The sequence below is a fragment of the Hetaerina americana genome, unplaced genomic scaffold (assembly GCF_022747635.1).
Source record: "Hetaerina americana unplaced genomic scaffold, ioHetAmer1.1.p SCAF_36, whole genome shotgun sequence".
Lineage (NCBI taxonomy): Eukaryota > Metazoa > Arthropoda > Insecta > Odonata > Calopterygidae > Hetaerina > Hetaerina americana.
In genome coordinates, this window is record NW_027286941.1 from 3,519,422 (window position 1) to 3,534,833 (window position 15,412).

The window sequence follows — 15,412 nt, forward strand, 5'->3', positions numbered from 1 at the left end:
CATTTTGACCAATATGAATTAACTGGTCAATAGTTATAGTTTTATAGGATGCTCCTCTGTGCGAGAAAGAGTTAAACATGGGGTTAGGATTAACTCATAAATATTAAATCTCAGGCATGCGCATTGTCAACCAAGCAGTTAACTAGTGCATCTAAATGCAACCTTAGAGGCCAGCCAACATTTACGATAGTAAAAATATATCACATTGAAATTGGCCTTATCGCATGCGAGAAAAAGTTTTCATTTCCCTTTTCAAAATTAGGCTCTCTGGCCTTGCTGGCATTTCTTTAATTGTGCAATGATGACGAAATTGACTCTCATTAAACCACCAAAAAATTTAATAGCCTTGGTGGAGCTAACAAGAGTTGTCTATAATTTACATAGGAATCAAGCCACAAATTCGCGGGAGTAGACTTCAGCTTTATGTGAGAGTGGAGCACAGTTCTTTCTATAACTGAACGGAGACACCCCAGGAAAAAGCACACGTATCTCAACCTAATAAAATGAAATAAATTCCCCTATTTCTAGCCATTTCGTAATTTTTGGTTCCTCTTATATCTATGCGTAGCGAAAAGAATCAGAAAAACCTATAATGACAACTAAAAATATTCGTCTGCAGCAAATAGAGGGAAGGCAATCTGATCTTGTCCAAATTTGCTAGAATTCAAATGTACCCGGAAATGAATAACGTATGATCTTTTACTAGCATCAAATTCTAATTTACAAGGAAAGCTAGCCCGTTTCTTCTATTTCTTTCGACGACCGAACTATTGCAGGCTGGATCAACATGTACGTTCAGAAAAAGTGCATCGCGGGCGTTCGGGACTGGGGGTCCCACAGTTAAATTAGGACACTCTACGCCAAAACTGAGTGAGCTAGCTGTACTTATGCTATTCTTTCTGGTTACTAGAGTTTCCGGAGAAACTAAAGCCGAGCAGAAAGAGAAAAGAAGCAATCCCTCTACGCAGATGTGATTAACCATTAAATAAAACTTCTGGTTGAATAATTTGATGCCGATGAAATTAAAAATTATTCTTATGCAGACTATGGAAAATTCACCTCTCCCTTGGACAGTAATGAAATTATTGACCAGAGTGAAATGTCAGCACCGGTGTTGATTAGGGAAAGAATTCTTTCCACATCTCAACAGTTATTATAGTCTGATTTTCTGTGGTCGTAGTTCATAAATTCTGATGACATCCAGAGATGTCCTTCCTTGCGTGGGTGTCCTACAGTCGCATTAAAGGCTGCCGATTTTGGCAACCGGTGCCCACGTTGAAGACAGTGGCATGCACGGAAGGAAGGCACAGCCATGCGTGACCGGTTCTCCGAAGCCGTATATATTTAGCGAGTACTCACCCTGCCTCGGCCCGCGCCCCGCCGCCCTCAGTCTCTACTCCGCCGAGGCCGCCCGACCTTCCCCTTGCGGACTCCCGTGGTCGTGGTCGTCGCCGCCGGCCCGCCGACCCCTCCACCGCCTCCTCCCCCGGGACCTCCCGGGCCGGGTGGCGATGCCGACGAGGACGGGGACGCGTTGGAAGAGGCGGCCGCCGCCGCAGCAGCGGCAGCCGCGGCCGCTGCAGCCGCCGCGCCTTTGAGCAGCTTGTGCCAGTCCTGCTCGCACACGAGGCTGCCGGCCAGGAGATAGTACCTGCGGGTTGGAGGGACGGGATGGAAGCACTCGATTTAAATCCACAGGCGAATACAATAGAATAGGGCAACGTACGGAGTGGGTTCTTAAGACAATAATGCGGTGATGACTGGCGAAATTTCAAGCATGACCTCGAGTTTGAATTTGATCTCATGCATTTGGTACATGCCGGACGATGACGATTATATTCAGATGGGGAGAATGAGAGATTAGGAGGAAAAAGTGACGGAGGGATTCAATGTGGTGGCATTGATCCACACACTGCATGTCGAATGGGCACATGTGACCACTGAAGACAACTCAAAACACTTCAATATCTATATACATCGTGCCCTGTATTCCACCACTTCGATGCGGGCAGGTGATAACAATATCACAGGAAAATCAATATCAAATTTAATTTTGCCTAGATGTAAGTTACCAGCGTTATACAAAACATTTCACTTCACTTGGTATACCAGAGATACCCAAACCCAACATTAGGCAAACATGCACGCAAAACATGAACTTAAATGCCATGGTTTCTTGGAGAAACGAGCATTTGTGGAATTGCATTCCGGGGAAATAACCGAAAACGGAAAACGAAAGACATGGAATTTCGCTTTGGTGAGAAGCAGATAACGATGAATACATGTAAGACTCATCTCAGAATGTATCATTTTATAATAGAATAAAATAAAGAGAGCAGTGAAAAACAGTTCTGAAAAATTATAAGTTTTGGAATTACTGCAGAATTATTAACGATACCCTCTGGGTACACGAAAACCAGGTACACTGCAAAGCATATTTCTAATGAATTATTTAAGAGACATAATCCTGACCCAGGAAAGAATAAATACACTTCCGAAACTTCTACAAAATTAATATATTAAAAAATAAACAGCAAAAAATCTGAGAGAATGTGTCTCAGTACAGATAAAAAAAGACAAATACGTATTCTATTCTATCAAAAATTGGGAATTCTGCCAAAAAAAAGCTGTTTAGATATGTCATCTCAATAGGAAACTAATTTAATGACAAATATATAATAAAAAATCATAAGATTGGTATAAATCAAGGAAGAAGAAAATTGTAGATTACTGTACTTCTATTTTTAAATGAAATAGCTAAGGGTTTATGAATATTACAGTCGGTAAATGCTGTGAAAAGGAAGAACAAAGACTGGTTGTTATACAGAATACAGATACGGCCTTGCAGCGACTGAGAGTGTTTTATGAGAAATCAAACATATCACCTCGGCTCCAACACAGAGGTGAAAATCCAAGTACCATATGTCAGCAAAATCCATTGGTCAGAAAATAAATACGAAATCAGAGAAGCATATTAGATAATTGTTTGCGTTAGAAGTGACTATATGTAATCGAAATATTGAATGATAAAAAACCATAACTTTGTATTTCCAGGGTATTTTATTAAGACATGATACGAGTTTCGACGCGCAACGTCACTATTACACTTCATAACGTCGAAACACGGGTGGAAACATCTAAATACAGTATTACGGAAGTATACATATCTAGTTTTTCAATTTAGATCAGGGAACATAAAAAATCTAAAATAATCGCTTTCCTCTGGCACAAATGGTGACAACAACACTGACAAAAGAAGTGTTGGCGTATTACAACACATTTATTTTTGAGGCATATTCCCCTCCTTATCGGCATCCTAATTCTGATACACAATATCCCACGATGTACGAACTCCATTCCATCGAACCTTTCGGCAGATGCCAAAGAAATATCTGCACCCATACCATACCCTGCAAGACGCCCAAAAGGAGTGTGGCGGGGAGTATTCAGGAACCAACTTTCAGTAACGTAATTGAAAAGCATTCTAGGTTGGTGGTTCTCAGCTACGTTCGTCGGCCGTAGTTTTTTCGTCGTTTAGCATTGTTTTTTTTGTGATCGCGAACCGCAGGACGACAGAATAGGATCCTGAATCTATTGATGCCGCAGTCCATCTCCCGTATTTTAGCACAGTGGTGCAATTTTGCATTGCACATTGAGGACTTTTTCACAAAATAACCTCAACGGTGAACAACTTCAATTAATTATCCGTTTCCATAGATGAATTTAAGGAAGACGACTTAAGAAATATCATCTACGAAATAGTTTAGTTTATTTATAGGCATACGCTTGAATTAGGTTCCATCAATTTCGATTCCGTATCCTACACTAATTAAAACTATGGTGGTGGTATTCTGCCAATCTATTAAATTGCAAAGATGCGCATGTTTTGCGATCTTTCGATTGGGAACAGACATTGTCTTAACTTCTTTCTGCATGCGTGCCACAGAGCTTCCATCGTAAATGTAAAAGACATTAATCTTCACAAACAGACACTCAAACTTTTATTTGAGGAAGCCAGTAATTACGGTACCGCCAAGGAATTCGGCTAACCTGCGATGAAAAAAGTGATGGCACTTAGAAAAATTGACTCCAGGTTTTTTAACGGCCATTGTTAGCATATCCAAATAAGTAACCTTTTTAGGCACGACTTCTTTTAAGTTTTCACAAATAATTCTAGAAAAAACTCTTCAACTCTTGACTCAATTACATCAGCGCCCATGCCGCTTCCTAAGAAATGACACTAATAAAAGCTGAGCGAATAAAACTGTACGACAGACACTTCTTCAAGGACGGATCGTGCCCATTTAATTGATTATAAAATAACATCATTAATTAGAAGGGACTAAAGGACCATAATATCATTAAAAGTTAATGTACCCAGAAATGAAGTGCGAGTCTATCGAATATTGTACCATTTTGAGTGAATATGGCACATTCAAGGGCTAAACATTTAATGATTTTAATATCAAAATGTTGAAAAACTATATGGAGTCGCTAAATGTCATCACCTCATTCAAACCACAGCTGCAGTAATAATTAAGGAATAGCTGGTTATCTATTGAAATCGCCGACAGTGAAGTTTTCAACCCAAACGAATTTTCCGTTTTACATAAATGATGGAGTGAAAATAATCGAGGGCAGATTTTTTGTTGCAGTTAAAAAACCATGCTTCAGCAGGGTTGACATAATTCCAAAAATCATATTGAATATTGAAATCACGCGCTCAGAATTCAACAGGTCAATTTCAAGAAACTTTACAAAAAATAAGCGGAATTTGGAAAATCATTGAGACGTCAAAGACTATGCTAGGCCAATATGGAAAATACACGATGAGACCTCTAGCCCCACCTACAGAATGAAATATTTCACTGCTATGACATACGAATATGTACGGGGTATGCAAAAAAGAATTTGGAATATCATTGAGCTTATATAGACTCAGATAAAAACTCAAATGAAATCCAGAAGTATTTTAGTTCTATGATATGGAGGTTCGTGGAAATAAGTCTACAGTTAATTCACTCAAAAAAGGTAAATGCGACAGAGTTGCCAGGAGTTCAGAAAATGCCAAATTATTTTATTAAATTCCTTCTTTCAAAACATTGTACCAAAGTCTCACTATATATCTCCCATAGCTTACCTAGTCAGCTTTTCCATCCGGTACCTCTAATCGTAATTTCTCGCAGAGGAAGAGAGGCTCTACTAAAAAGTGTTAACCCAAACAAATTCGTAATTTCCGACCAAGCACTAGCTTGCATATATCAGCAAATAGCACCAGAATTTGACCCGTTTTTAAAGAACTTTTTTAAGAAATTCCTAACAAGTCACAAGGTTTAAAATTTCTGGAAAATACCTAATTTAGCACTCATATTTAAAAGCGGCGACAGCAAGAAACCGAATACTTACTAACCTATCTCGCTCAAATTCATACAAGGTACAAGGCCGTGGAATATATAATTGTTAGCTTAATAATGAGACATCTCGATAGTCAAGAGTTATTGATGTGAAACCAGCACGATTTCCGAAGGGGTAACTCTAATGAAACCAAATTTCGCGCACTCTGTTCATGACATTTTTGATTGGAGAGAAAATAATGTTTCATTTGGCGCGCTTTTTTCAAGGCTTCAAAATGCTTTCGACCAAGTGCCTCAGAGTAAGCTACTCACAAAGCTACAAGTCGAAGACTCTGGTTTAGATGAAAATATCCTAGGCTGTATTTGAGACTTTTTGATGGTCGCCTACACAGAGTAGTAATAAATGGTGTTAGCTCTAATGCAGTGGCAGTTACTTGAGGTGATGAGGGAAGTGTTATTGGGCCTGTCATTCCGTCTTCACGTTAATGATACAAACACCTGTCCTGAGGTTAAGTACTTTTAGTACCTGTCCCTAATTGAATACAACTTTCTTGCGGCACTTAGCAATTTAAATTAGACTTTTAAAATTGTAGTGATGAAGTTTTGGAAAACGAGTAGTTCCTAGCTTCCCTACTGCGCCAGATATACAGAAACAGAAAGGGTAGTCTCGATTAAATGCTTGGGCGTACCCTTACTCACGGCCTCTCCTAACTGTATCACACACATTTATGGAGGATAAAGGGACAAATTAGCAGGAATTAGGATTTATTATTAGAGTATTTGGGAAAAGCGACGAAAAGGTATAAACAGCAATGTTATATTTTGCTAGTTAGGCCTCATTTAGAATATATTGCTGATATATGGGACCCTCACGAAGCTGGAATGATCGCTGAATTAGATCGTCTCTTTATCGATAATGTTTAAAATGTATTATTAGCACAACGTACAAAGGTAGGAGAGATCATAACAATCATATTATAGGGATGAAATTATAGTGCCAAAAGATTTAAATTATTCCCCGTGAGCGGTATTCGATGAGCATAAATGCAAGTGGTCGCACTACGGGGAAATGCTTTTTATTGCAAGAAGCCTAGAATTTAGTCTTTGTTTTACCTTACCTTAATTTTATTTTGATTTTTGTTACTAATAGCTCATCTCGCTTGCCTAGAGAAGTGTATTGCTCTTTCATACCGCAGTTAATTTAGTTTCAGTTAAAATCAATTTGATATAAAGACTAGAATTACTCCTTGATTCAAATAACACATGCTAATAGAAAATTATGACCGCTCTCCTCAAGAGTTACCGCCCATATCATAGGTTAAAATTAGAATTGTAAAAATTTATCATATCGAAAAATGTAGTCATTCAAACCAAACCTTCTGAGGAAAATTAGCCGCAAATTAAATAACGGAAATGGTCTGCCAAATTACTCAATTGGCAGATCTAATTTCGTCAATATTCGGGTGTAGGATTACACTATGATTAATATCCGCTAAATTAATGATAATATGTCTTCATTATAGTCCAAATATATGTGACATAACTGCATTCAGAGCTTTCCTTAGCCAGTTAGGAACGTCAGTCTAGCATTTTATTTCTGGCCCAATGAGAAATTCGGTGAACTTAAATAAAAAAAATAACACCAAGAATCTCACATCTTTAAAATGTTTAAATGTTTTGAAACCTGGTCCCATTTATGACACTCCTAAATAGAGGATCTATGGGTGGAGTCTGCGATCTCCAGCTTGGTTATCTTCTCTCCCTACCAATATTTTTTTCACAAATCGTAATTTCGGGGATTTTTATGAAACAATTTACGACTGCTATCTCACAAGGCACTAAGAGCGGCTGAAGCGTTCGGCCAGAGAACGCCTTTCACCTTTAAACTAAAGATTAGATGACGTATGAGAGACGAAGGGAGAAGAAGGGAGGCAGGGGAGAATTTCCAACCTGCTGGAGTTTTACGACGGCGCGGCACGTCTTTTCTTGGGAACGTTTTCTTACAAGCGCGCAATTAAATTTGCGCCCACAGCAGATGAGAAGTACGACGCTTTCTCTCTTCCCTGACTGGAACGCAATTAAATGCTGAACCATTTTAACTGGTTTAAGTCTTCATTAGGCTTGCTCCGTAAACATGAATGAGTGATATCGCGGCAGCGACTCGGTGAGCGTCTGGTTGGGTTGAAATCCAGCTAAATTATCCCATCGAAGGGACGACAAAACTTAACCTTTAGCGGTCTCTTAGAAAACATTTTTGGGGACCAATTTCTTTGGAAACAATTTGCTTTGACCTCAAATGCGCGTTAAAAAAAATAAAAATTTAAAGACGATTACTATCCGTACATGAACCTCTTTTGTTCCACGTCCAAACAACGAAAGAATTTTTTTTAAATATTTTTTTGGAACACCGTATTGGCTGAACATTTTATTAATACATTTTCTGGCGTTGAATTAGAAAATTTAATAATTAATACAATTGCCATTCATTTCGTCTGCAATACATTTCATCTAGAAAAAGTATCCTACTGCACGGAATGCGACGATCCACACATATCAAAACCTTCATTTTATATATAAAGATTAATAATATTATGCAAATATCTTAGTCTTCATTTCCCTCAAAATGGTGAAAATGGGTTTTCATGAACTAAACACGACTTTTCAGTTTTGAAAAAATAAGGCCAACAGTTTAAATCGGATAAATATAAATGCACTTGCTCATTATTTTTGGACTTTCCTCTTTTATGTTAGGCAGGGCTCAAGGACAAAATCGTTACAAAATCTTTAAATGTTTGTGATATAAGAGAGCTAAATGAAAAACATTATATCAACTGAAAACAACGAGATACCAGTGTAATGAATTTGGTGATTATAATGCGTCTATGGCAGCTGGCGCGGTGTACACTAGAGTTATGACCGTGAAATTCAACTGGGGAATATGACGGCTGCAAGAACCCGGCGAGTGGTACCACGGAATGTTGGAACAATGCACAACGACATCATGAATCGAGGCACCCATTAAAAAAAACGGGGCTCTCTCAAGGGAGGAATGTTCGTATAAATTAAAATTAAATATGCGAAACACTTCACTGGAGGTCAGAAGCTGAGCAGAAAAAAAGGATGAACGGAACCGAGGAATGTAACAAGAAAACGAATCGAGATCGTCCACCGACCCCGAGATCATTTGCATCGCTCTAAGGAATGGCGAATGTCGAGGGAGTGGGTACCAAAAGTTTCTCTTCCCAAGCTATGACATCGGGTGTGCCGTCGATGTTTGATGAGTCAATTTTTTAAATCTTAAGTTTCTTCGGCTCCACGAATCTTCCTACCGTGCTCGCACAACTATGTGATTTTTATGAGAGTGATGTCCAAATACGCGTAAAATAGTTGTTCTGATAATTGAATTTTGACCTAGTTAATTTTGCCCACATTGAGAAGTTCAATTTTGGGCGTAATGATTTGCCGAAGTTTTGGAAAAAATATGACGCTGCTTTATTTATACGGTTGTGACACTCCCACTTTTTTGAGGGAATTATTAGAGAAAGAAGGATTTAACTATGCGACGGAATCACAAAAAGTATTATTTAAATATGAGATCATCCCAGAATTTCAACTAATTATTAGTACTTAAAGTAATTTTTTTAATAGGACCACAGAAAAAAATAGGGATATCAGATTCTACCGCCAATTGATTTTGGAACCCCTTAATTCCAAGAACGAGGATAAACTTAAAATATCTCCCAATTATAGTCCCACAGAATCCTCCCTATTCCCCTATTATTAGACCTAGTACTCATAGCCCCCGCTTTATACTACTGGCTCACAGGTTATAATACATGTTGGTAGAGAATTTCCATTTGATTGGATTGTTTGAATACCTTTTCTTAAAGTATCTTCATGGAAACCACAAGAAACACAAGTCTCCTATAGCGCGACGGAAATAATCCGAATTAATACGTGATATCGAGAGGGGCTGCCACGATTCAAATTCCCGTTTGAACACCCCCTCTCCATTTCCTCCTTCACCCCCACGCTTTGATCCGCCCCCCACCACCACGCCTTGGCCACACGCGATGTACCCCTTCATATCTCTCACCTGTCCCCTGGCATCAGCTGCGCCTGACACTTTGAGCAAGCGAAGCACTTGAGGTGGAAAACTGAGTTGGTTGTCGAATTAGGACCTCCGTTGCCCTGGGGCCCAGCGTTGCCTTGGGGGCCGCCGGTCGGGTTGGACGCGTGGTTGGGGCCTCCTCCGCCGCTCTGCGGGGGCCCGGCCCGCATCACGAACTCGCTGGCCGGGATGGTCTGCCCGCAGGCCGCGCAAGCGCCCGTGCTCCCGAACAGCCTGTAAGAAGAAACGAAATGCGAGGATTACTACTTTTGTCTGCGTCGCCTCCACCTTGATGTATCATCGGAGGAGGAGTGGCTGAAGGCACCTCATGTGATGCGATAATCTGTTGACTGAAGGAAAATTAGGACGGGATACATTGATGCTTCGATGGGACGGGCGGATTGAGAGCACGCTCAACTCGACTAGCCCCATGCTCCAAATTCCATTATATTCCCACACAAAAGATACCAATATGCACAGATAAGTGAGAGAAGCAAGTTTGAAAGAACTTATTGTACACACAAAATTATAGTAATAAAAGTAATTCAGAGCCATTAAATGCAGTACCGGCAATTTTGCTCTTAATTAGTGTTATGTCATTTAAATTACGTTATTCCTTTCAAAAGATAGATCAAGGAGTGAATGTAAGTATTATGCATCGAACTCAAGTCCACGAAAATCACAAAAGTATTTGATGTTGACATAATTTTTCTGCTTTAAACACAAAAAAAATCATGTATAAGTTTTAAATCATAAATGATCTTATTCTTGTACAAAATAATTGTACGATACTTATTGCGCTAAGGTCCCAAAACCAACTGAAATTAGTGCTTTGATTCGCGATTTGTAAGTATATATCAATAGAGGCAATTTAAAAATCTTAGATACAACAATTAAATTATATACATATATAATAACCAAATTTTCATAAGATTTATGAGTTCCAATTGTGAACATTTGTAGAAATTGTTAACTTTCCGGAGGTAACGCGGGTTCTCCACTACCCTTTCAGTTACTATAATATGACATTTTCGGTTATTTACTCCTTCCCTTCATTTCATAAACCTAAATTCAATTTTCTAAGAAAGTGGTCTTCTGCTTTTATCTTACCGACGGCCGATCTAACGGGTGATGCACCAACTCTCAGGTGTCAAAGTGAAGTAAAAAAAATATTCCGCATAATCTGACAGAGATAAAAATGCACAAATTAAGGAACCCCGTACATTAATAATATCGAGTTAATTCTTTCACCAGTGAAAAAATCATGACGTTGGAATTAATAAGCATCCACAAATATATACGTATTTCAGTTAATTAAAATTTCGGAAATTGAAAATATTTCAGAAAAGGCAAATATTTGCACAATTTAATATTCTGCAATAATTTAATGTTAGTAAACGAGTCAACAATATCTTTTATCGGATTTATTCATTAATGAAATTGAACGCATAACTGTAGTAAGGTCTCTTCTGCTAACGCTAAGATAAAAGACCTTAAATAGCCCTGTGAAAAAAATAATCATTTATGGCTTGGCAGTTGTCGGGTTAAAGGAAACTCATTTTAACAGCCGAGTCAAAACAAGCAGTACGTACGTAGGGAATTAGAAGAGCGCGCATAATAGCCCACCAACTACTATGACGTTAAAAAAATGAAATCACCAAGCGGAAACAAGATAACTACGACTATTTTCCCTTATTTCACCTCGAAATTCGCGCGCCTTCAAAACAACATCGTCTTAAGAGAAACACGGGACATCTCGCTCCCTTCCTCTATCTCTCTCTCTTTCTCAAATCGTTACCCACTCTCGAATAAGACGCGCAAAGCGATCGTCTTCAAGGTTATCTCCGCCCTCTTCAAATCCCTCCTCCATAAGTGCCTCCTCCCCTCCCGCACGAAAACCTTTCTTTGCACTCTTTTTTCTCCTCCCCACCCCCCTCCGCCGGTCCACCACCTCCTTTTGTGTGGGCGCCACGGAAAAACCAACAGGTAGCGTAGGCGGCGGGGGAGGGGCAGGGTGGGTGGGGGGAAGAAGAGAGATGGGGAGGGGAGGAAGGGAAGTGGTGGAAAAAAGCGAGAGCGGCGAGGAAGGAGCAGGAGATATAAACTAGAGGCGCCTTCCCGACAATATCACCGCGCTACGCAAGCCTCCAGTCTCCTCCTCCGCCGGCTCCTCATTCCTAACGCCACCTCCCCCTCCCCCTCACCCCGTGGCGGCCCAATTTCCTTCTCACGTCTCATTAGTCTCTGAAGATCAAAAGGAGAGAGGGAGGATGAGAGAGAGAGCGAGAAAGATATGGGACTGAGAAGGAAAAGGGCTTTCCGAAAGAGCATTTCATATGTCGAACCCGATGTAAAATAAAATATAAAAAAAGAGAAAGGTGGGGCCGGAGGGGCGCGAGTGGGTGAGGTTTTTTTGTGGGCGGAGGTTGAGGGAGACGGAATAAGGGAGGAGAAAAAATGGAGTATAGGCAGAGTCGTAAAACGATAGTCGGATTTTGAGGGATTATGGAAGAGATGCAAAATGACATTAAAGGCAATCGAATCGATTCTCTCAGGCTTCTCTTTATTTTTTTCCATCCGTTCCTCCGAGGGAAGAGATATTCGTTCCGGGTAACGTAAAAGGAGATACAAACGCCAAATAATAGCCTCATTCCTTTCTTTTTATTTTAATAACGTCCCCCGCGAAGAATATTTATTTGGCTGTAGTCATTTTGATACACGTTTATTGCACCGTATTCCATCTCAAAAATCTATTCCAGTGACTCCGTTGAGAAATATATATATATATATATATATATATATATATATATATATATATATATATATACCAAGACCCTTGCACCCAAGACACGAACAATGTACAGCAGTCCATTACGATTAGAAATCTGAAAATATGGCATCATCATCGTTCTCTTCTGGGCAGTCAAATTAACTGCAGCTTGATTCGCTGAGATACAAAATAACCTCTTCCCTCACTGTTCGGGAGCTACACAGACATATGAATCATTTGGGTCGGCGAAAGAAATTTCCAACCGCGATAATACTGTTCAACTATGCATAACAACTAAAACAGATGAACATGATTCTCCGTGGAAAGCACCGCGAAATTAACCTGCTTCATAAAAAAACCAAATCCTTGTCTACAACAAAGTCTATCGATATCCTGGATTAAATGTTTTTAAAACGTACAGTGGGACACTGAAATATTATTTTCATGACACACTAAGGTATGCTATGAAATTGGCGAACATAAGAGTTTTTAGAATTAGATTTTTAGAGCGAATACCATTCAAAATGGAGTCCTATCATTAGTCAATAATGCAGAAGTTGGTTTTGATGGATGTGCGTAAGGCGTATTGCGCTTAGCTCAGAACCAAATGAATCATTGTCCGAAGGATAAGTCCCTTTTTCGGCTCCGCCACGGTTTCTCAAACAAATTTGGCACAAAGTGATCACCAGTTGATTGAGGAGGGGAGATTAATTAGATTATTTAAGCAAAGGGAAGAGGCGAAGCCATATTAGTGCGGACACAATGGAAATAAAATGAAAAAAAACAATACTATTCTTACTGATGTATTTTAATTACATATGTCTAACACTTTACCCCAAACGCTATGCTATAACATACTCTCCTATCTCTTAAACCTCCACCACGCTTACTATTTTATTTCTGACGGAATTCCTATTTGGCCTTGGTGGGATGACATCTTCTTTTCCTCCTCAAGCTGTTTTGCTGACAAGTATGAGTTCACATATGAATAATTTACCCTACGGGTAAATTATTCGTGTGGGGCGAGAGATTTTAAGTATAATTTTAGAATTCCTCCTTTTCATGGTTTAGATTTTAAGTGGCGTAATACCAACTTCATACACTGCCAAGAAATATCCTGAAATTTTGAATCTCTAGTGAATCTCAATTCTTTCTTTTATTCTGCGTACGTGAACCAAATATAAGTAATAAGTATCCCTAGCGAACATTAATAAGTAAAATAGAGGAAGACAAAATTTGAGGCTACATAAATAATGTTACACTGCAAAATATATTTAGAAGCGAGTAGTAGTAGTATTTAGGGGAGGCGATCGACGGCTGAGGTCATTTGCACCATTAGGGATGGACAGGAAAGGATGAAGGGTGGAGAGAAACCCGGCGTCGGCATAAGCCTACTCAACAAAAGGCGCCAAGGGGTCCGGGGCTTAACGTCCCATCCGACGGAGGGCGAACTCACTCAAAGTGTCCTCCGCAAAGCACCTCAAGTAGGGATCGAGATACCTCTGAAAAATATGCAACATAGCTGGGATTTGAGCCCGGGCCCTCAGGGTGGGAAGCCAGTACGATAGCCACCGCACCATCTCGATCCCCTTTAGAAGCGATTAAAAAAAAATCATGAAAATTATTTGAGGATAATTTACATTTACCTATTGAAATGTAGCGTTCTCACGCAGTACTGGCACAATGCTACTCGAATGTTATTATTATGTATACGCTAACATAGGTGGGAAAGAGTGCAATAAGATATTTCCTGTCTCTAGAACAGAATTCCATATTTATTGATTTCCACTTGGGTGTGGAACCAATTAAGCTGTTGTATTTGCAGTTTCGAATATATAAAGCTCGTAGTTTGTTAACTTATCGAGGAAATAAAAAAAACAAGTGCAAGAATAAAACGATTATTGATCGAGAGATGAAACAATCTTATAAATTCACAAAGAAAAAAAAACGTGACTAAGAGGAAGCCGGAAATTTTGTGATTTCTTAGATATTGATCTCTTAAGAGCCTATATTAAACATTTTGGGAGCCAATTCAGTTAGAGAATAATAAGGGGGAAAAGGAACAAGGAGATTTCTCAACATGATAAAGAATAAACGAGTCCCATCCCGCGGGATTCATACAAATCATCTTTAACGAACAAAGGATCTTATTTTGAAAGCAATTTTTCCTCCCAAGTATATTTAGGGGGTGTCACCGAATGCTGCATTAAGAGATCACCTCGAATTCACGTGGATTTGGCGGAATTACTTTAAAAATCACACGTGTTTGGCTGCACGTCAGATGCCACCCTAGATAGCAACATGAATAACTTCAGGAAACAAAAGATATTCCTAAAGATACGACGGTGGATATCGTAACTAAGGAAATGGGCGCGGTGGCTGTTTACATTCCGAACGCGCGTCTGGGATGAAGATTCATCCTTTTTAAGCAGCTTTGTGTTATATATATTTCTTCCACTGGCCTCCACTCTCTCTATCTATTTTACTCGGGGTTGTCCAATAAGCGTGCGATGCACGGTCCTTGTGATATTTCACTGCGATACAAAACTGCATAAGCGACGCCATACACCTAGAATGGGCGCTATTCTATTTTCAGTCACCTCTAATGCAGAAAATATCTTTGAGACCTTAATATGTAGTTAATATAATAATCTAGTGGACAGTTTAGGGATCACCTCCTGCCACTCACCCAAGCGTTGACTTGTAGGGTGCCATGTAGATGTAAATCCAGCTATTCAGTAATTTTTATTTTGACTCAGTATTTCCGTTATGTAGATAAATCAAATTAACACATTGTTTTTGCGAAAATGTTGTTGATTTTACATCTCCGTCATTTTTGCGATATATGAAAATAAAGGCACTCTATTCATATGACTATGGCCATGCGACAGTGTTTTTTGGATAGTTAATTCACACCGCACAATGATGTTAACAATTTAAAACTACACAGCCTTACTCTGTCACTGTCTTAAACCCCTTCTTCCGCGGTCACAAGAGAGAGATACGACTGGCTTTCACTTCTAAATCCCTATCGCGCGCAGTAATTTCCCACAACAGTCGCCGAGGGTATTTTTTTCTTATCGACGAATACATCTACGCAACACGCCCAGCACACACTCCAAGAAGGTCCCTTATACTCTGCTATCTTATTTTGTGAAAATATGGAGTGTTTGCGTG

General features: G+C 39.5%; 1 protein-coding gene across 1 annotated transcript in view; it reads right to left on the reverse strand.

The window, feature by feature from the left end:
* Positions 1-1,386: 1,386 nt before the first annotated feature.
* LOC139691472 (uncharacterized) overlaps positions 1,387-15,412 on the reverse strand; it is a 537,131-nt gene continuing 523,105 nt past the window's right edge. The window contains exons 7-10 of the mRNA XM_071589294.1: positions 9,572-9,699; positions 9,451-9,511; positions 1,584-1,651; positions 1,387-1,442 (exon numbers count right to left, since the gene is read on the reverse strand). Of these exons, the coding sequence (XP_071445395.1) occupies positions 1,387-1,442; positions 1,584-1,651; positions 9,451-9,511; positions 9,572-9,699 (313 nt within the window). The remainder of the gene's footprint in view (positions 1,443-1,583; positions 1,652-9,450; positions 9,512-9,571; positions 9,700-15,412) is intronic.